The sequence below is a fragment of the Lemur catta genome, chromosome 15 (assembly GCF_020740605.2).
Source record: "Lemur catta isolate mLemCat1 chromosome 15, mLemCat1.pri, whole genome shotgun sequence".
Lineage (NCBI taxonomy): Eukaryota > Metazoa > Chordata > Mammalia > Primates > Lemuridae > Lemur > Lemur catta.
The window spans coordinates 42307289-42328191 of record NC_059142.1 but is presented as its reverse complement, the minus strand read 5'-3'; the positions used below and the strand labels follow the sequence as shown (position 1 = coordinate 42328191).

The window sequence follows — 20903 nt, the reverse complement described above, 5'->3', positions numbered from 1 at the left end:
TATTACTAGCTTTAATTGATGGTTGCTAATGAATCTTATTTTTCCTTTGCTAGAGCAGTCAGTATTATCCAGTCAATAGCTAATCAATTGATTAACTAAAAGAGATGAGCCAGCCTTTGGCGCAAAGCATACATGCCATTCAATCTAGATTATTTTCTTTAAAACTTGTTGCTACCATAGTATTCAATATTTGAAGCTCAGGGGTATAGACTGTCTGAAATGGTAGATAGTTATTTTCCGGTTGAACACTTGGTGTAATGTGTATTTTTCTAGGGCCGGAAGAAAGAATGTAACAATGAAGGAGTGATCTGCTACCCTTGAAACCTATACCAGGATTATCATTCAGTCATTCCATGCATATTTAATAATTTTGCACTTTGTACAAGGCACTGTGCTAGCCCTGGATACATCAGTAAAGCCAGGCATAAGTCCTGTCCTCATGAAGGAAGACCAGCAAGAAATACACTAAATATAGTAAATGAGTGAAGTATATAGTCTATTAAAAGGTGATGCATACCGTGGGAGGAAGAGAGAGGATAAAGGGAGAGGAAGGGTGCCCGGGTGGGGGGTTAGGGGGTTGCAGTTTTAAGTGGGGATGAGTAGGGTTGTGGAAAAGCTACCATTCAAGCAGATCATTGACTTTGAGGGAAAGACCCCTGTGAATATAGAAGGGAAGGGCATTTGAGGCAGAGGGACCCTCTCTGTGTGCCCAGCGTGCTGTGCTGAGTACTGCAGGGACACAGATGAGTAAGACATGGTTTCTGCCTCCAGGGAATTGACAGGCTAGAAACAAGATTGAGGCTTGTAAATAAGTGCAGTGAAGCACTATGGTAAGGGAGAATTCCTCTAAAGGTCTCTATATTGAATAATACAAGCTAAATAGCAATATGAGGAATTAGTCCCATTTCAAGAATGAAGCCAGGATAGGTGATGGACTAAATCATCTCCTACCAAGAAAGCTTCTTCTCACCCTCTGGCGTCACTGCTTCTCACTGAGGCCCCACACTGCCTTGAGGCCCTCGGAGGGGGCATTTGATCTTTAGCTTCAAGCCTCTTTTGGGCCTCACCATACCCCTGGTTATGCTGAACATGGGAGCTCATCTTCCCTAACCCAGAGCAAACCTTGGCCTCTCTGCCTCATTTGCCGCCAGTGCCCTGTGTTGTTGGGTCGAGAGGGATTGTCAGCCCCCCACGCCTCACTCACCAGACCTGGCCTGATGGATTCCTGACATCGCAGGCAGAGGGTGATTTTTCAGGTCCCTCTCCAGACCATCCGTTCAGACTCTTGCTTCCTTTCATTCTTGCCTGTTCTGACAGTGATGGCAAAGGCCCTCCTCCCACCCCCGGCAGTCTTTACCTCATGCCCTACTGTCACCAGTAGGATATTTTAATCTCATTTTTATGGTTGAGGAGGAGACAGGTACTGAGAAGTTAAATAATCTACCCCAAATCACACGGCTGTGAATGATGGAACCTGTACTTTTTCTACTGCATTAAGCCACCTGTCCATCCTCCATTGCTTTCTGCCAACCCTGGGGGGCTTACATTAAAAAGAAAACCACATTTTTAAGATATTGGTCAAAAGGTCAGCATCCTTCTGGGGATGCTTACTGCCATGTCCTTAGTGCAGCAGCTCCTCACAGGCCGCTAGAGGTGGGCCATCCTGTGTGTGGCTGCCAGGGTCATCTTTCTCTCCGTCATAGTTCTTCCTCTCCAAGAACCTTCTTTGGTTTCCTGTTGCTTTTTATAGTAAATCTTCTTCCTTAGTTTAGCATTCTGAGTCCTCCTTTTACTGGCTGTTCACTCACCCATCTCTCCAAAAAGACTTCGTTTTCAACCTTTGGTGCTCTGGCTCAGCTGCTTCCCCCACCCACATAGGATTTAGTGGCATTAGAGACCTGTCCCTTCTCGAGGGGCTTGCCAGCACCTCCTTTTTGTCCGTGTTTCTGTAGTACTTAGAAATCTTCCCAGACAACCCCACTCCAGGAAACTGTCCCCAGACGCTGTGGCTCTCAGCCATTATTAGTTTGTATTTGCTGATGTGTTACTTGGTAGTGGTGCCTGAATATTTATTTGCTTTTGCCTTCTAAATTGTAATCACCTCGAAGGCACAGACCAAATCTCATGATTCCATAAGTACCTAAAAGGAGTAAATTCATGTTAATGCTTCCATTGGCTGATGTCTATTTCATCTTTTACTTACCAGGTTTACAAATTTTTAGTATTCTGAAAATTTTCACTCTCATTTACAGAAACATCAAATTGTAATAATCAGAAACTAAAATTTAAGGCCCTGGACACAGAAGTTTTGAGTTGCACTTTTAAACTCACTTCTTAATCCATCTCAGAGTTTCCGATTGTTCGCAGTTAATTCTTCTTACCAAGGGTGTATTACACTTGCTCAGCACTGAATGATATGGAAAGAATGGCCTTTCTTTACTGCATAACTGACTTTACTTTTGTTCATAGGTTGAAATCAGCCCTTCCATTTCACTGCAGTATTATATTGGTGGCATTTTTATTTAGGGGGGAAAAAAGCTTTCTTCCACATGAACTTTTGTTACAAATCAGTTTATTGGAGCCAATCAATGGGCAAGACCTATGAAAGGGTGTGGATTATCTGGTTAGTCCTTTGTGTGGCAAAAGGCTTAGATGCTGCTTAGTACTTTGCTCATTCTTCATCATGTAAAGAAGTGTTTTTTTGGAGGATCAACACCTGACTGAGCGCTGCCTTTTTCATGGAAATGTTTTCACCTGAATTGCTTCTTATGGTACTAAGAAATCATTAACTAATACTTATTTAACCTTGGAACAATGTTTATCATAATCCGATTGGCAGATAGTTATTTAGGCCTTTTCTTTTTAGCATCAGGACTAGCAAATCTCAGTAAGGAGTATGCTGGGAATGATTTTTTTCCCCCAAATAGGTTATCACTCTACTTTTTCTGCTTTCCATCGAGGGGCACGTTTGGGCACTGAGGACTGAAGACTAGTGGCCACACCAACAAGGTGGAGCTCCCCTCTTGGGTTGAGCTCTGCATTTATTTTTAAATCTGCATCCCCCTTTCATGCTGCTGGCAGCTTTTCCCTCCAAGTGTATCCAGTGTGATGTATCACATGAATACATTCAGAGCTGCTTTTTCATGATAAAGCTTCCTTATGAACATCACCACTAATTAATATACAGAATGACCCAGCACATTTTAATCATTTGGTAATGTTTTCAGTGTTTTATTAAAGATGACGCTTTACAAGTCAAGACCTGAACTTGCCTGGGTCATGACCTCTTTGCAGTGTTTGTAGTCTTGTTAAACAAGAAGAAAAGCAAAACATAAATTAGCGTCTCCATTATAAGTTGCTCTGCATTTCCCAATCTTTCAACACTTTGAACAGCACAGTCACTGTTAATGTAATGGCAATGATTTTAAAAGTCCAGCTTTCTGGAATGAGTAAGAAGCTTCTTCCTCAATGCCATCCTTCTAGAGCCAACACTGTCCTCGGTGAGAGAGGAGCAAGATGAGGGAGTTTTAATTATGGGCTAGGGTGGGGTGGGGAGGGTAGTAAAAAAACTAAGGAAAAGGGGAAGTAACGGTTACCTTTAACTCTGCTGAGGCTATGCTGGCATGTGTGGCCTTTGGCATCTACTAGGCTTCAGGGATATGTGCCCAAGCTTGCCATTAGAATTTAGTGTTAAAAAATACTTTGCATATAAACACTTTTTTGTTATAGTAGAAATTTATATATCACTACCAGTTTGTAATTACCCCAACACCCCAGCTTTTGTTTTTGTTGTTTTGCCCTTGAACTTATGTATTTCTGCTCCTTGGGCTTAGTATGTCCTTCCCCTTCATCTTCCTAATCACCCTACTCATTCCTTAAGACTCAGTTCAGGTATTGTCTCCTCCAGAGAAAGCAGCTTTCTCCACCACATTTCTTCCCTCTACCTGATGTCCTCGTGTGTAATATTAATACCTCCACCTTTCTATACTGTATTATTATCTCTTTTCTGTCTCCATCCTCTCTGTGCAAGGTTTGTTCCATATTCATCTAGGAACTTGATGAAGTCTATTGATAAGCATTTGGTTTTTAGCTAGTTGATTCCTCAAATAATAATGATTACTCTTTAATCTGTGATTCATAGGTTGCTGCTATCTCATAGTCTTGCACAGTCATCTGTTATGCTAATGGCTAATTGGACCAGACGGTCTCAACTTTGTTTCTTTGATATGCCTTTGTTTATGGTGGTACATGATCCATTCTTGACACAGAAATGGGCAAAATCAGTGAGTAAGACTGAGAAAGGCTAGCATGCCTTATTGACAGTAGTGGCATAATGTTTACAAAACCCAAATTGAAATTGTTTTGGCACCTGATCTTTGATTTCTTAAAATCTTTTCCTGCTAGCACATTTATTGTAATGTTCTGAGTTTCTAAGACCCATGAATAGGTTTAATGATTGTATTAAAGACTTATCCATGGACTGAGTGTGTATCATAAATCTAGTGACATAAGTTTAAAGATTTATTCCTCTTCCACTTCCCAAGTAAACTTTTTTATTAATATATTTTTCTTTATGAAGAGAGACAGGGTACAATTTGGGTCTGGATCTGGTTTTCAGTCTTGGCTTCATCATTGATTAGTTATTTGGCCTTGAACAAATTACTTATATCTGTGTAATTCAAAAGCTTCATCAGTAAAATGGGGATAATACTCGTACTTAATTCTCATGATTATAATGAACGTTAAATGAGATTGATCTAAAGAGGTGCCATTCTGTAAATAGGATTAAATGGAAGTCTCCATATTGAGTGGTGAGATCCCCAGACCCATTATCCCATCAGCTGCCAGTACGCTGGCAACGAGGCTTTGTGGCCTTCAGGAAGGAGATTGGAGGCTTCTTCTCTGGGAGAAATTTACATATACTGATCTTTGAGGGATGCCCAATAATCAGTCGAGTCTTAACCTGATCATCCTATGGTGAAGCCCTCAGACACAGAGCTTCCAATGATTAGTTTAACTCTTTTTTTTTTTTCTTTTTTTTGAGACAGAGTCTCGCTCTGTTGCCCGGGCTAGAGTGAGTGCCGTGGCGTCAGCCTAGCTCACAGCAACCTCAAACTCCTGGGCTTAAGCAATCCTCCTGCCTCAGCCTCCCAAGTAGCTGGGACTACAGGCATGCGCCACCATGCCCGGCTAATTTTTTTCTATATATATTTTTTAGTTGGCCAGATAATTTCTTTCTATTTTTAGTAGAAACAAAGTCTCGCTCTTGCTGAGGCTGGTCTCGAACTCCTGACCTCAAGTGATCCACCCGCCTCGGCCTCCCAGAGTGCTAGGATTACAGGCGTGAGCCACTGCGCCCCGGCCATAGTTTAACTCTTAAATATGAATAGTCATCCATTGATCACTAGATGCTTGAGGACAGCCCACAGTAAACAAATAGGAAAAAAGGAACTCAGAGGAAACAGACGAAGCAGGGAACAGAAGAAAACATTTTTTTAATCTACAATATTCAAATAAATCTAAATTAAGATATTATATTCATAAAATATAAGATGTATTTATAAAAGAAAATAAGAGCTCTCAGAAATAAAAAAATAATTTAATATACAGGCCAGAAGATATAGTTGATGCTAACCCAAAAAGTATTAGAAAGAGAAAAAAATAAAAACTAGGAGCAAAAAAGTAAGAAAATTATAACAGAAGAGGAGCAGTAACCAACTCTTGGAGGTTCCTGGTGGGGGACACAGAAGAGATGAATGGAAGGAAATCTCAAGGAAATAATTCAAGATATTCCCTAGAACTGGATGATTGGAATTTCTAGTTTAGAAAGGGCTCACTAGTGCCAACAAAATGAGTAAAGAAAGACCTATCTTGAGGTACATAACTTTCCAGTTACAGAACATGGAAATAAAAGATTCTTAAGATTTTATATGTATTTAAAAAACAGGTTAAAGCCAGGCACAGTGGAGCATTACTGTGGTCCCATCTACTCAGGAGGATGAGGCAGGAGGATCGCTTGAGACCAGTTTGACGCTGTAATGAGCTCTGATTGCACCTGTGAATAGCCACTGCACTCTAGCCTGGGCAACGTAGCCAGAAAAAAAATTAAAAATAAAAAAAACAGGTTAGAAACAAAGGGTCAGAGATCAGACATTGATTTTTTTCTAGCCAGCAGTCCTAAAAATTAAAAGACAATAGAGCAACACCTTCTAAATTGTTAGATAAAAATTATTTCTAACCTTATTTTCTATACCTGGTCAAACTGTTAAGATATAAGGTACAATATTAAGGGCAGAAAAAGGCATTTCCAGACACGCAAGGTCTTTAAAATGTTACCCTCCCACCTTGCACCCTTTCTGAGGAAGCTTCTGGGTGTATGCACCACAAAAAAGGTATAAATTAAGGAAAAGGAAGGCAAGGATACAGGGGATCTAACAGAGGAGAGAGGGAAGTTTTAGAACTACAGCTATGCAGCAGGCCTAGAAAGCAATCAGTTCAGATTGAACTTTGAGGACAGAGGACTCCAGGAGGGGAATGTCTTCAGGAAAATAACACAATTTCAAATGTGTTTGAATATACTGAAAGGAGACTCACAGTGTGTTTGTTAGGGGATGAACTTGTGATAAGTAGCTGGTAAACTAAGCAAAGGGAGAAGAGGCAGTTATTAACTCCAGTAAAAACAAAATGTTGCCCAAGAAAGGAAATTTAATCATACTCATGTATTAGAGCTGTAAATCATATTTATATAATCGTAATAAATACTGAATATAGATTTGACTAAAGACTGAAATAACGATGCTGGAAGGATGAGAAAGGGGGTGTTTAGTCAGGGGTTAGTCCAAAAGTAATACTAAATCTTCCATTGTAGGAAGTCAATAAATAATATTTAAAGCTGAAAATAAAAATCTGAAAATAGTAATGTAATCTTGTTATTTAAAAATAAAGAAGTAAATATTAATACAAGAAGAAAAGCTAGAAGTTGAAAATGGTTGTCTCTGGAGAGAGGGAATTGGGAATAGCAGCATAAGCCTGGTATAGTTTTTATACATTTTTTATATTTTGGGGGGTTAAAAATTAAAATGAAATTTAAAAATATTAAATGAGAAGCACTTAGCCTACGCCTTTCACAGTTAAGTGTTGCATAAATGTAAACTATTATTACCCTGTTCCTTCTTTTTAGAAGGCATAATAAAGCCTTGCTAAGCCAATACAGCTTTCCACTCATTTCTCTTTTTTTCCCAATTCCCACCACACACATGCCACGTTGACTCTGAGGAAGGAATTATAGACATGCACTTCAATATCTTTCTCTTTGGTTTGTGTCTCTCCCTGATTTACTAATCCATTGTTTTACCGATGCAAATGAGGAGTTGTTCAGATGTTACCACTTTCTGAATCATGTTGGTAACTTTTTTTAGATTTTCATGACGAAAATCTTGAATTTTTTTCTTCTCTTTTACCTAATCATTTGCATTTCTGTGATAGTAAACGGATTTTACGATTTTACACATTTTGTTCAGGCCTACTCTAGTTTCCTAATTAGTCTCATTCTGTGTTTTTTAACATGTTTGCTTCCTGTGATCAGGGCCGCAAGCTTCTTATCATTGGGACCACCAGCCGCAAAGACGTTCTTCAGGAGATGGAAATGCTTAATGCTTTCAGCACCACCATCCACGTGCCCAACATTGCCACAGGAGAGCAGTTGTTGGAAGCTTTGGAGGTGAAGATGAGTCCGTGGACTGCACACTGTTTATAAGAAAGGAGTTGAGGCTGAAATAATGCTAAGGGGTCCCACAGCTGTTGCACCTGGTGTTTGGTTTCTGTGTTAACCTAGAACATGGGACCCTGGGATATTATAGGTTGAGTATACCTCATCCTAAATTCCTGGGACCAGAAGTGTTTCAGATTTTAGATTTTTTTTTTTTGCATTTTGGAATATTGCATTATACTTGTAAGTATAATGCAATATTCCATATAATGCAATATTCCATATAATGCAATATTCCATTATATCCCTAATTCAAAAATCTGGAATCTGAAATGCTCCAAAGAGCATTTGCTTTGAATGTCATGTCGGTGCTTAAAAAGTTTTGGATTTTGGAGCATTTTAGATTCTGGATTTTCAGATTAGGCATGCTCAACCTGTACCTCCAACTGTTTTCAAGAATTAAAGGAGGAAGATGAATATAAGTGACAATGAATTAATTTCCCATTCTTAGATGTAGGTCCCATACAAACTGCCAGGAATGAATTACTCTGTACCCAGCATGAGTAAAGCACAGAGATTACATGGACTAGAAACTTGGATGGGTGGGAGCGCAGGGGTGAGGTAATCGCAATATAGAAAAATCACTCATCCAAAGTGACTTTCAGCTCATTTCCTTGCATTTAATAAATTCGAACAATGAAAAATCCTCAGAAACTTAAAAAAAACCTATAGAAATAGAAGGAATCTTATTAACAAGTTTATAATATAGAAATGTTTTCTTAATTTTTTGACGGTAATCTTTAATTTTTTAAAAAGTGTGTTCTTCATTGAACTTTTTATTAATATCAGTGTACACAAATAACATGATGAGATCTTTGGAAAATATCACCTAGTGAGTTGTTGAGCAGTGGTAGAGTCAGTAAGGCCTCTTAAAGTCCTCAAGACCCATAAAGTTGGTGTGTGCTCCCAACAAAATAAAAATTATCTGTATGATAAATGTTTCCAGGTTACGTGTTTAGGCAGCTCTTACGCCAGGGTTGGGTTAGAGAATTAAATTTAGTTTGCCTTGACATATACAGATTGTTCCTAGAAAGGAATGTTAAAAATTTTGACTTATGTTTATTATGGGTTGGAGCTATTTTTTTCCCCAGCAAATTTATCTGTAAGTTAGAATGGCGGTCCATAGGGAAACAGGGTTTAAGATACCAGTTTTCACTTCCGTGATTGCACCTAATGAGTTTAGGAAGGTCAGACCGGATTTTAAAATAGGAAAGAGCGAATCCTGTCAGCTCGAACAGTCAGGTAGTTCTTCTCACTGTTCTTTTAAGGGTAAATGTGAGAATTAATGAATGTTAATGTACTTACTTTAAAAGTGCTTTCATTATCATTGTTTTTGTAGCTTTTGGGCAACTTCAAGGATAAGGAACGTACCACAATCGCACAGCAAGTCAAAGGGAAGAAGGTCTGGATAGGAATCAAAAAGTTACTAATGTTGATCGAGATGTCCCTGCAGGTAAGGTGCTTCCTTCTCCATATGACTTAGACACAGAAAGAAGCTTCAGGATACACCAAGAGATTTTAATATTTCCTTTGCCAAAGTTTTAATAGTTTTTGTATTATTTCCCTTTTTTAAAAAAATTCTTATTTTTTATAGAGACAGAGTCTCGGTATGTTGCTCAGGCTAGTCACAAACTCATGGCCTCAGGCAATCCTCCTGCCTCAGCCTCCCAAAGTGCTAGGATTACAAGTGTGAGCCATTTCTCCAGGCCTTTTTTATATTATTTCCAAACTCAGAGTTGTTATTAGTAGCCTGCCTCTGAGATCAGGCAATAACTTATTGGTAACTTTTCCAGTTCTTAAAATTCAAAAATAGAAGAAAAGATTATAAAATTACTTTTAGTTTTAAGGAGTCACTAGATCTTAGTACTAGAAAGGACTTCAAAGAGCAATTGTTCTGGTGTCCCTTGTTTTAGAGGTGAGCGTACTGTGTGTCCCACAGGTTGTCAGTGAGCTATCCAAGGTCACACAGCCAGTGAGTGATGGAGAAGGGATGGTGTGCAGCAGAGGTCAGTAAGCCACGGCACGTAGATCAAAAGGGGTCTTGGAGACAAGTTAGTTGAGTTGTACAGACTAGACTTGGGGCCTGTATATTTTCCCCTGGCTGGGCTCCTAGAAATTTCATGCAAACTACTGTAGAGTTGAAGCATCCAGGATCATGTAGAAAACTAAGCCTCAGGCTGCTGCCTGGGCAAAGACAGATGAAACTTCTTTGGGCCTTTCTCACATCTACTGGCAGTTTACCTTTCCTCTTTTTGGAACCCCACCCCTCCATGTGCTCATCCTGTGTTGTCTTGTCCTTATCTGACATACTAGTTTAGACAATAAATGTCTCCCTATCAAGCCCTGTGAGTTCAGAGACACTGGCGCTCACTCAATGTTGAATCCATAGCACCTGGCAGAGAGCTGACGCATGGCAGGGTGCTCAGCAGACTTTTGTTGGATGAATGAATAAGTCCATCCCTGGTCCTAAGTGGACAGACTGGCTCTATTTTAAGCACCACATATTACTGATCAGTCCTGCCATTCTTATCAGTGTGAATAGTGAGTGGCAGAGGTGAAGTTTAAGTTTCATAGTTAACATCCGAGATAGGCTCTTGGATCAGTAACAAATTGCAAACATGATGTGAATGCTTCTTAATCTTTTTGGGTAAATACATTTTAAAACACAATTTTTGTGGTTTTCAGAAACCTTAAAGTTTAATCTACTGAATTTTCAGATAGACTGATTTTAAGTCAACTTATTTCTTTTCCATTTTGAGCAATAAATTAAATTTGCAGACTAATCACTTTGCTTAGGCTTATTCTTGGTAAAGGTGCAAATACAGGTGTATTGGCTCTTTTCTTGAAAAAAGATAAATCTGTCAGATAGCTCTACTCTTGTTTTTTTTAGTTACAGCACAATTTTTTTTTTAATAATTGCATAGAAGAAACTATGTGGGTTTTTCTCCCCAACCCCCGTCCCTTCCTCCTCCTTTGATGCCTGCAGGTCAGTGATCAAGTTAATGCTTCTTATGTATGTGGGGTAGAAAGTGAGAGTGGGGCACTCAGGCCTAATCTTCAGCGACTGACACTTCATAGGCCTCTGAGTTTGAACCCCTTCATGTCAAATGGATTTCGTGCAGCTGAGTGAATTCCCTTTAGATCTGCCTTAGAGAGACAGAGCCTCGGCGAAGAGGCATGTAGTTTAGCAGAATGTAAGTCATGTCACCTCTCTGTTCACTACACATGATTCTGTTAAAACTTGCACAGTGCGAGGATCTGCTCTGACTGGATGTCACCTGAGGGAATAAAGTCATTTATCTAGATTACTTTTTTCCTCCCTTTCTCTTGACTTTTAATTCCATAGCTACAGGCAAGTCAGTAAGTCGTTGCTCACACATATTAAATATATTTAATGGGCAAAGAACTGCAAGTACTGACTACAACTGAGCTCTAACCAGTTCCTTTTTTTTTTTTTTTTAAGAACTTGACAATTGATTCATATGTAATTCTATTCCCAAAGAGGAAAAATGTTTCTTTTGTTAGCTATTCACACTTTTTCTTAGTCCTTTGTAGTCTGACCTCTTAACTTTGATACATTTGAAACTTCTGTTCAATGTTTTTCTGAGATAGAAGAGAAGAAATCTTTAAAAAAAAAAAAAAGTGGTCAGAGGGGGAATCTGATTGCACATTTACCTTCAGCTGCACTGAGTGTTTGAAAGCTCTTCCTGGAGGGCAGGGAGTTCCCTCCCAGGAAACAGACTCCTGCCCTGAAACATATTTTAAAAGTTAGGTGTGTTTCTTATAATAAAAATTCATCTTCAGGAATTAATGATGGTTTTAATGATCGTTTTCTAGATAACTTCACATCTCTGGTGGACCAAGCCAAATAAAATATATTTTAACAAATTCGTGTAAATAGGAATAGAAAACAAAAACCAGTAGAGATTGTTAATAATAATGACCTGAACCAAGCACCGGAAGCAAAGCTCCACCATCTTAGCTTAGACGCGTGGCACATCCCCAGTCACAGGAAACCCAAACCATCTAGAGATTAGGCCAGAGCAATCAGCAGTGCTCCTCATTTTTTAATAATAGTTTAAGCACAACTTTTTTTGTTAATTGCAAAGAAGAAATTATACAAGGGATACTGACGCTAAGAAAAGCTACATTGTTCGTTATGTAGAGTTAATAAGCTTTTTTTTAGTTGTTTAATAACCTCAATGTGGTTTCTTCAAATTTGGTCTGACTTTTATATACTTTTACGCCTTAGATGAATAGGATATCATTTGCACCCCTATGAGTGGCCCCCATCCAGTCTCCCAGGTACACCATGCGTCCGCACACTGGCACCAGCTCAGGGCACACTCAGCCAAGGTGCCTGTGATGATCAGCTGGCTCAGGTCATTTGGAACCCAGTGCACAGAGACTCTCCATGCTAGGCAATCCTATTCACTCCTCCTGAGTGATGCCATCTGCTTCGCTGTGTGTCAGATATGGTCAAGGAGCAGGTAACACCTTCCTGTGACTCAGCAGAGCACGGATAGAAGTGTGAAACCAAGCCTTTCCTTGGTATGAAGTAAGAGCCCCGTTGTTAGAAGGTACCATTAACCATCTTCTGTATTTCTTCTGATGCATTTAGATGGATCCTGAATACCGTGTGAGAAAATTTTTGGCCCTCTTAAGAGAAGAAGGAGCGTAAGTACACACAACAGTTAAAACCCTCAACCAAACCACATGCCTGTTCTAAGAGTTGCTATATCATGTGTATAAATTTGATGGTTTCTTTCTTAGATGACTTTGCTTCCACTTATTAGAGTTCTTTGCTGTGTTGTAGGTCTGAAAGACCAAGCAAGGAAGGTGGTTGTACTGTTGGTTTGCTTTCCCTGTCCTGCTTCACAAACCTTCCTTGCCTCAATGCGGGAAAATCTTGAGGGTACATATACATTGGAACCTTCTTCTACATGCATGGGGCTGTGATCATTTTCTTTTGTGAAGTGTTCATCTAATAGCAAATGCATAGTAGAATATGTAGAAAAACCGTTAAGAAGCTTTTAGTGATTTTATGATGAATGACTTTTTGCACACCCTCATCTGGGGTTTTTTTTGTGTTTTGGGTATTTCTTTTGCAGTAGCCCCCTTGACTTTGATTGAAAATGGACGATTTGCAACACACAGTGACCCAGGGAAGTGACCAAGTTGAAGATGACCTGGGATCTTCACTCATCTTACTCACGTTACTGGACTAAGTGGAACATCTTCTACCTTCAACACAGGCTTGCTCTGCATGATTAGTGCAATAAAACTCCCTTCCTTATGCTTACTGAGATATTCTAGTGTTTCGTGGAAGGTGTCGGTTTGCTTTAGAATGCTGTGCTTACCTTTCCATGCAAGCTAAGACAATTCCTTCCTACTCAGTCTCCATGTGGGAAGCATCCTGTACTTGTGAACACTACACATTTTCAGCTCTTGCCACCTCCACCATCACCATCCGAAAACTCTCAATAAATGTAATGAATGTTGCAGGACGACACTTGGGCTGTTAGAAGGTCGACTTTCTACACTCAGGCCAGGAGCAGTGAATCAAGGTGTGGGGCGCAGGGATCCTTGTATAGCTTTCCTGAGCTAACCCTAAAGGTAGTTGGGTATTTGGTAAAGGTTCTCCCACAAAACTGGTTGTTATCTTTGCCTGAAGAAACAGGGTTTTGAATATCTAAGATGCTGTTCTTAATCATTTTCAGAGTTGTTTCCAAGTTGCAGCTAGGAGATCTTTCTTAATAGAAAGTCAGATGTATTACTGTGTTGGGTGTGACCTCCCCTTAATGTAACTAGTTTGCTCTGTGGTAAGGGAGATGTTAATTATTGCTGCTTGGTAGATGTTAAAAACGTGTGAAAGGTATGGAAAAGTGTACAGCCCTAAACAGAAAAGAGTTATTAAAACAAAGTAATTTACAAACCTCTTGGCACTAATTAGTGTCCAACTCTAAGTGGGTCAGTTCCTTAGTATAATATTAAAAGCTTATTAGTATCACTGCTTTTCTTTTTTCCTTGGCTTAATGACTTACTTAAAATTTATTCTTCCTTTGTTTTAAATTATCTGTACTATCTAGTATCTAAATAAAACACTATTCTCCAGAAAAATAAGCCATTTTCTAGCCCTTTCCCCTCAATCCTTTACTGTCCATTCCAGTACGTGAACATACTTCCTTTACCTTCTACAGGCTTCTTCCAAAAGGAAGGAGAACTCGTTGAGTCCTTTTGAGGGTGAATTGTCTTATACCTGACTTAGAAGGATTTTAGTTAGGTCATCATATTTGGTGATGAGACTCGTGGAGCATGCCTCTCTCTCTCCATTGCTGCTTCAAGTTCGAGGACATTCAGAAGCCACCCTGAGGTGCTGACACCACACACCACCTACGAGGCTTCAGGACACAGTAGCCCTTGGGTGTGGCTCTGTCATTTGTCCCCTGGGTAAAAGGCAAATCATCTCCAAATCTTGCTATCTTTGTGCTTTCGGTAGAGACTTGTATGTCATATCTACTTTGTCTTGGGTTTTCTTCCCTAGCTTATTTTGTGGCTTTTTAAGAAGTGGATTCTCTTGTGAGATTCTGTGATTCCTGGTGGCCAGTATCCTGATTCCTCCCCCCGTGAAAGCAGCACACATTGTATTAACTTTCGTCTCTTGTTAAATGAGGTTAATGTTTTTGTGTTTTGTCCAAAACTATATTGAAAAGTATAAATAAATATTATATTTAATTCAAATGAAGGAATGCAATAAAGAGTAAATATACCTGAAAACATTCTGTAGCCCAGTATTTTGTATAAAACAACATATATAACTGATAGAAATATAGGAAGGAGGGGGCTCAGAAAGGAAACCCCTCCTGTTTTGTTATAACTTGCATAAGGAGATGGATTATTTATTTAAAAATCTCTTAATTATTTAGAAAGTATAGTTATTTAAAATGAAAAACATCATTAGCATATCAAAAAAGTTAATGCACAAGAATCTTCATGCTTTATACTTATTTTGCCTTATTAAAAAACTGAGGTACCAAAGCCACAAACAAGGTTAGTAATAAACTAAAAAGCAAAGTTGTTTCTCAATTAGAATTACTCCCTTCTGTGAAATGTACAAACCAAGGAACTTAAATACCCTCAGTGAGATTTCTTCCCATGATTCATTTTGGTATCCTTCATATAGTTTTGCATTTTTCTGAGCTATCGGATCTCTTAGCCTAAACCCTGATCTTTAGCATTGGCTCAGGTTAGGATGAGAGGCAGCCTAGAAAATCAGCAAGGCTATGTGGGGAAGGGAAGGCTAACCTGAACCCCACATAGCCTGGACAAGGTGCATTCTAGAAGCTGCCCCAATATTCATCAAAGCCGATGCTGGGCAGTAGACTGTATGAGAGTATGAGGAAGTTCCAACTAGCTGCTGCCTCGGATGTCTTCATCTGTGGATGAACTGTTAATGGGCTATGTTTTTGTAAGCAAAACCTCAAAAGAGGAGGTTATTTTGGCTGGGCGCAGTGGCTCACGCCTGTAATCCTGGCACTCTGGGAGGCTGAGGCAGGAGGATCACTTGAAGTCAGGAGTTCAAGACCAGTCTAGGTAAGAGCGAGACCCCATTTCTACTAAAAACAGAAAAAGTAGCCAGGCGACAAAAAATAGAAAAAATTAGTCAGGCGGGGTAGTGCACGCCTGTAGTCCCAGCTACTCAGGAGGCTGAGGAAGGAGGATTGCTTGAGCCCAGGAGTCTGAGGTTGCTGCCATGGCACTCTGGTCCAGGCAACAGAGCAAGACTCTGTCTCAAAAAAAAAAAAAAAAAAGTTATCCTTACTAAATTTATATATTTTCTCTGAGACACTTTTTTTTAATAGAAAAAATGTGCAATTGTGGTTAAAGTCTGAAATATGTTTTGCTTTAAGGCTGTCTTTTCATATCCTAGAAATTACAATGAACAGCTTCCCCTTTAGTAAGTTTCAGCAACAAGGCACAAAATCATGGAGTAGATTGAAGTGTGTTTAATAGTCAAAACCTGATGAACAGACGTGTTGAAGCAGTGATTCAGCTATAAACAACCACCCCAGCCCAAACACAGAAGGTAAAAGCAGGATTTCATTCTCCTTGCCTGGCAGCTTGGTCCATAGCCTCTTCAAAGAAATGACTGAGAAAGGTGTGTGTGAGAGTTTAAAAAAGCATGTAAATTTCGGAAGTTATTGCAAAATGATCTAGAGTGTCACATCAGCTGACAAGCTGTCCTGAGACGGTCCTGGAGATGAGTCCACAGAGGATGTGTGCTGCACAGACACCGTGGCCTTAGGATGCAGGAGACTTGTCTGTGATCGGCCAGAAACCCAGGTAGGTGAAGACAGAATTTGCAAGGAGGGCTCATGTTTAAAATTTTCCCAGCATACAGTCTCCACACAATGGGTTATCTCACGAGTGTAAGATGACTGGTAAGATAATTTTTTGTCTCCTAGAAAGTTCTCTGTTAAGGTAGGAGAAACAACGATAGTGTAGCAGCCATACTTTTGTTCAGCTGACTTCACTCGTGTGCACACCAGCCATGCTTATGGGGAAACTGAATGTTCAAGCACAGCTATAAACTGCATTCTCTTTAATCTCAGAGTATGATTATTTATAGGATTACAAATGGCCTTCGTAAGTATGAATAAGGACCATTTAACCAGTTGGTAATCTTACAGGTTAAAAAAAAAGGGACTCAGAATGCCGGGATAGATGAGTACAGGTTGAGCATCCTAACCTGAAAAATCTAAAATCCAAAACTTTTTGAGCGCCAGCTTGATGCTACAAAGTGGAAACCTCATGTGATGGGTTGAAGTCAAAATGCAGTCAAAACTTTGTTTTGTGCACAAAATTATTAAAAATATTGTGTAAAATGACCTTCAGGCTATGTGTTTAAGGTGTATATGAAAAATAAGTGAATTCTGTGTTCAGACTTGGATCCTATCCATAAGATTTCTCATTATGTATGTGCAAATATTTCGAAATCCAGAAAAAAATTGAAATCCAGATTACTTTTGGTTCCAAGCATTTCAGATAAGGGCTACTCAACCTGTATTAGCTTTATGTGAAAGTGAAGTAAAAGATGCCCAGCACTGTGGGGTGTGGAAGAGATTGGTATACCTTACATGGCCAATTCCTTGAATAGCAGAAACAACAGTTTTTGTGGCTTAAGCTTTTCACGGGCTAAATAAAGACATACCACGGGCAAAATAAAGTTCATGAACTTCTAGTGGCCATTCCTAATCTAAGGTTAAAGGTCTGAATGGAGCACAGAGCAGCCCATGGCCACCACACGAGGCAGACTGCTTTATTTTCCTGTTACCATTTTTCTGTGTAGTGAGGTGGGTAAGATTTATTCCTAATAGGAGGTAGATCAGGAGAAAGAGAAAGAAAAAACATTTTAGCTGTTTTCTGAAACAATGTGCCAGATAAACTTAAGGTGACATTTTATGTAGGTCTGAAAACCAAAGAGTTGTCTGTTGTCATATAACTTCAAGTGCTTCAGGTGAATCTCTTTGAAGTGGCAGTCCCCAGAGCATGCGTGCCCACTTGTAGGTCCTTTCTGCCCAGACTAATCTACAACTTCAAATGACACTTGTTCCCGACAACCCAGAGCCCGGGGCACACCATGTCTTCTTGAAAACTAACCTCCCTCTCCTATAGCTTAGCTCTCAAAGTGGAGCTAGCAGGGGATAGACCATTTTTGGTGGTTTCATTTTCAATAGAGAAAATCCTATTTTCCCAATAACTGGAGTTGAAAACATGTAGTGAGGAGGAGATTAAGGCAGTGGCCACCCGCCCTGGTCAGCCGGCCTGGGGTCACATCTTTGAGAAGTGTCTGTGACATTAATTTGTACATTGAACATGCTTGAGTCTGTGAAATGAATTACTGCCCAGGTTGATTTTCTCTAAAACTGGAAATTCCTTGTTAGAAGTTGACTTAGAGCAAACTAAGCCTATAAGAAAGTCCTATAGTAGATCGGACCTACTGTCCATGACATTTCAGACGATTTTCTGTAGGGAACAAAGGAAATGACCTTAGTTTGGCCATTTAATTAGCTGAGGCCGCCAAATTCCAAATCAGATATTCTTGACTTCCTGAGCATTAATCTGGAAACTCCACACATTGTACAATGTATCCATTTTACGTTCATTTACCTTCTCTTTAATGACTTAACAGAAAAAAACTGCATGATGAAATATATTTTCTCCAAATATATATATATTTATATAATATATAATCTTAGTTAACTCAAAGGTATATACATTGTATAATAAATAATATTTATAAAAAGAGACTTTTTGAATATAAAATCAAAAAGATCAACAACTTCTACAACTTTTTACAAAACTTTGGATACAGCAGGTTGGTAGGAAATTTCTGTTGGATACTATTACCTGACTACGGCGAGAATAATTACAATGCACTCATGTACTATTATTAATTACTTGTCAGCTACTTGAATATGCCCCAGAAACATGACTTTATCACTTTTAATATAGAATACATAGATATGAAAAGACTGTTTTGAAAATTTGTATCCATTCTGCTGAAGTATTCTCACTTAAAGCAAGCATTATCCAGTTGAAATGATTTAAAACTCTGCAGTCTAAGGTGAGATGGGGAGGGGCATTTTGGACTCCATAGAGGAGTGGGACGTGAATCTTTAGCAGAGCCTGTGGCCAGCAGATTCGAGAGTGCAGGCAGGCTCCCGGCCGCTGACGTGGTAAGCCTGCCTGCACAAGCCGGGAGATCACTGACCCCGTATCTTAGGTCTGGGTTAGGTAAACCCCAAAGAGAAGGGAGAAAAAGAAAAATCTTTGTTCTGCTCTGTTCCCCTGCTGCATCTCTTCCTTCTGATTCTCCTTGAGACAAAGTTGTTGGGTCAATTGGTCCTGCCAAAGCCATTCACCTCCATGCTGCTAGCTCTCTCTAGTACACGGGACGGGACCAGGAGCAGCGAGAGATGCTTAACCCAAGGGAGCAGTGACTGCTTGCCCCGCTCTGAATGCCTAATCCAGACGCTTGATGACGGCAGGGGTTAATGCTATCCCAGCATGCAGGCGAGGCTGGAAGAGTTGAGTGAAGAACCCGGCGTTCCTGTGTAATCACAGGGGCCCAAGAGGGGAAAGGGTGCAGGGAGACATGTCCTGACCAGAGAGGACACGAAGGGATCGTTTCCACCCTCCCCATCTGCTAGTCACAAAATTGGAATTTCAGGAATAGATTGCTACTCTCTCACTGACCCTTTGTCTACTTTATCCTAAGGTGACTTAGAGTCCAACTTCTCTACCTGGAGTCGCTTTTACAGAGACCACAGGTGAGCAGGGCTGGGAGGGATTGAATGGCCTCTTCCAAAGATGCCGCTTCTTTCTCTAGGAAGCCATTTGAGCTGGAGAAGACTTGCCCCCATACTTAACCTATTTACAACGTCCACTATGAAAAAAAAAAAAAAAAGGGACTGCATTAGCAGTGGCAACTGCAGAATGGTAGAAAAAGAGTTTGAGATCTGACTGCCTCTTGTGCAGAACAGGGTTAGAGAGAGAATGGGACTGAGAAGAACACACGGCTGCTCTTCAAACGGCTTACCAGGCCACCCTGCGCCGCTAGTTCTTCAAAACTCAGAATCCTACTCTAACAACTGCCGTGGACCTCCCTACCACTTCATCCTGGCTAGACCTATGGCTTTTATCAGAATGTGAAAGTATCTCAGATTGGAACGGGAGTAGACGGAGAAAAGGAGACGGCAGGGGTGCGTCCTACTTCCCAGCTCCCACCTCACAAGCGTCCTGGAATGTCACCACAAGAAGCAGTTTGGGAACGAAGTCTTGCCCACGCTGACGTCTTTACCGCCAGGCCGAGAGCTCACATCAGCCCAGCCTGCTCTGTTGGAGTAGAATTTTTTTTTTTCATTTTTATTTTCTTTAACATGTGCAAAGATAAGCCTCAGGTCTGTTCCTATCAGACCCCGGAGAACTAAAAAGAAAGCCCCGTTCTTTAAAAACCACACACCAGCCAGAGGAGGGTGAGAAACGGAAGATGAGAGAGAGGGAGGAGAGGCTCCCCGTCACGGGTGGGCTGGGTCCGGGTCCTTTACCACACGCAGCTGGTGACAGTCCGTATCCCTTGCTGTCCGACGCTGAGGGCTGAGCCCGGCTCCAGGTCCTGCTTTCCATGGGACTGAATCTGCCCAGCCACACACTTCACCCCTTCCCAGCGCCCTTGGGGAAAATAAATAGGAAGAATTAGAGACTGAGGCTGAGCAAGTTCCTTTCCCGGAGAGACCACCCGTCGGGGCTCACAGACCAGAGGCTGCCGGGGGGTCTCAACGTCTCCCTTGTGCTCAGAAGTGCTGAGGCTGCCAGTGGCTGCCCGGCACCCTCTCCTGCACTTCGGGGCCTGCCCTGGAGGGAGGTCGCGTGATTCCCAGGAACAGCAGGGCTTTCGAGTCCTCAGACTGGGATCCCAGTCCTACCTCCCCACTCCTAGCTGAGAGGAAGCCCAGCAGCAGCTACCTGCCTCTGTAGGAATTCACCTGGCACAGGGACTCGGGGACAGCCGGCCAGTCCCCAACTTCAGTCCCTGCCGTGCTGGGCTTGTGCCAGGCACACACTCTGATAGCTTGGTAATGAGCTGTCCAAACGGGAGAAAGTCTACTTAATTAATTATGAATAACTCCTTCCCGTCAGAGCACCAATGTGTCCATTTCCCCGTTTGTGTGGTTCCACCTGACCAGGGACTTGAGGCACGAAGCGACCCCGCAGGCATTCCCACAGCTCCACTCCTCCGGGAGCTGACAAGGCCAGTGTGAGACTATTTCACAGAGGCAGACTCTGAGGCTCAGCAAGACGTAACGGACAGGCCCAGGATCCCCCAGCAAGTTAGTGACAGATCCAGGACTCAGGGTCAGCCAGGACACTTGACTCTTGTCCAGAACCTTTCCAGCTCCCTGCACTCACAACATGGGAGTAATGAGGAACGAATCTGGTAGCTGCAGGTACCAGTGCTGAGGTACCAATCAATGGTTAGCCGGAGACACTGGACAAAAGCCACAAGCGATAGAAAAAGTGTTTTTCCCACACCTGTAGGACCCATGCAGGACTCTCTGCTCCTGTGGCCTAA

At 41.0% G+C, this 20903-nt stretch overlaps 2 protein-coding genes across 2 annotated transcripts in view; one reads left to right on the top strand and one right to left on the bottom strand.

The window, feature by feature from the left end:
- NSF (N-ethylmaleimide sensitive factor, vesicle fusing ATPase) overlaps positions 1–14547 on the top strand; it is a 124849-nt gene extending 110302 nt beyond the window's left edge. Inside the window, exons 18-21 of the mRNA XM_045525899.1 lie at positions 7586–7720; positions 9108–9221; positions 12390–12445; positions 12880–14547. Of these exons, the coding sequence (XP_045381855.1) occupies positions 7586–7720; positions 9108–9221; positions 12390–12445; positions 12880–12901 (327 nt within the window). The 3' untranslated portion in view covers positions 12902–14547. The remainder of the gene's footprint in view (positions 1–7585; positions 7721–9107; positions 9222–12389; positions 12446–12879) is intronic.
- A 3381-nt stretch (positions 14548–17928) lies between these two features.
- WNT3 (Wnt family member 3) overlaps positions 17929–20903 on the bottom strand; it is a 45421-nt gene continuing 42446 nt past the window's right edge. The window contains exon 5 of the mRNA XM_045525898.1: positions 17929–20002. The gene's annotated coding sequence lies outside the window, so the exon portion shown is untranslated. The remainder of the gene's footprint in view (positions 20003–20903) is intronic.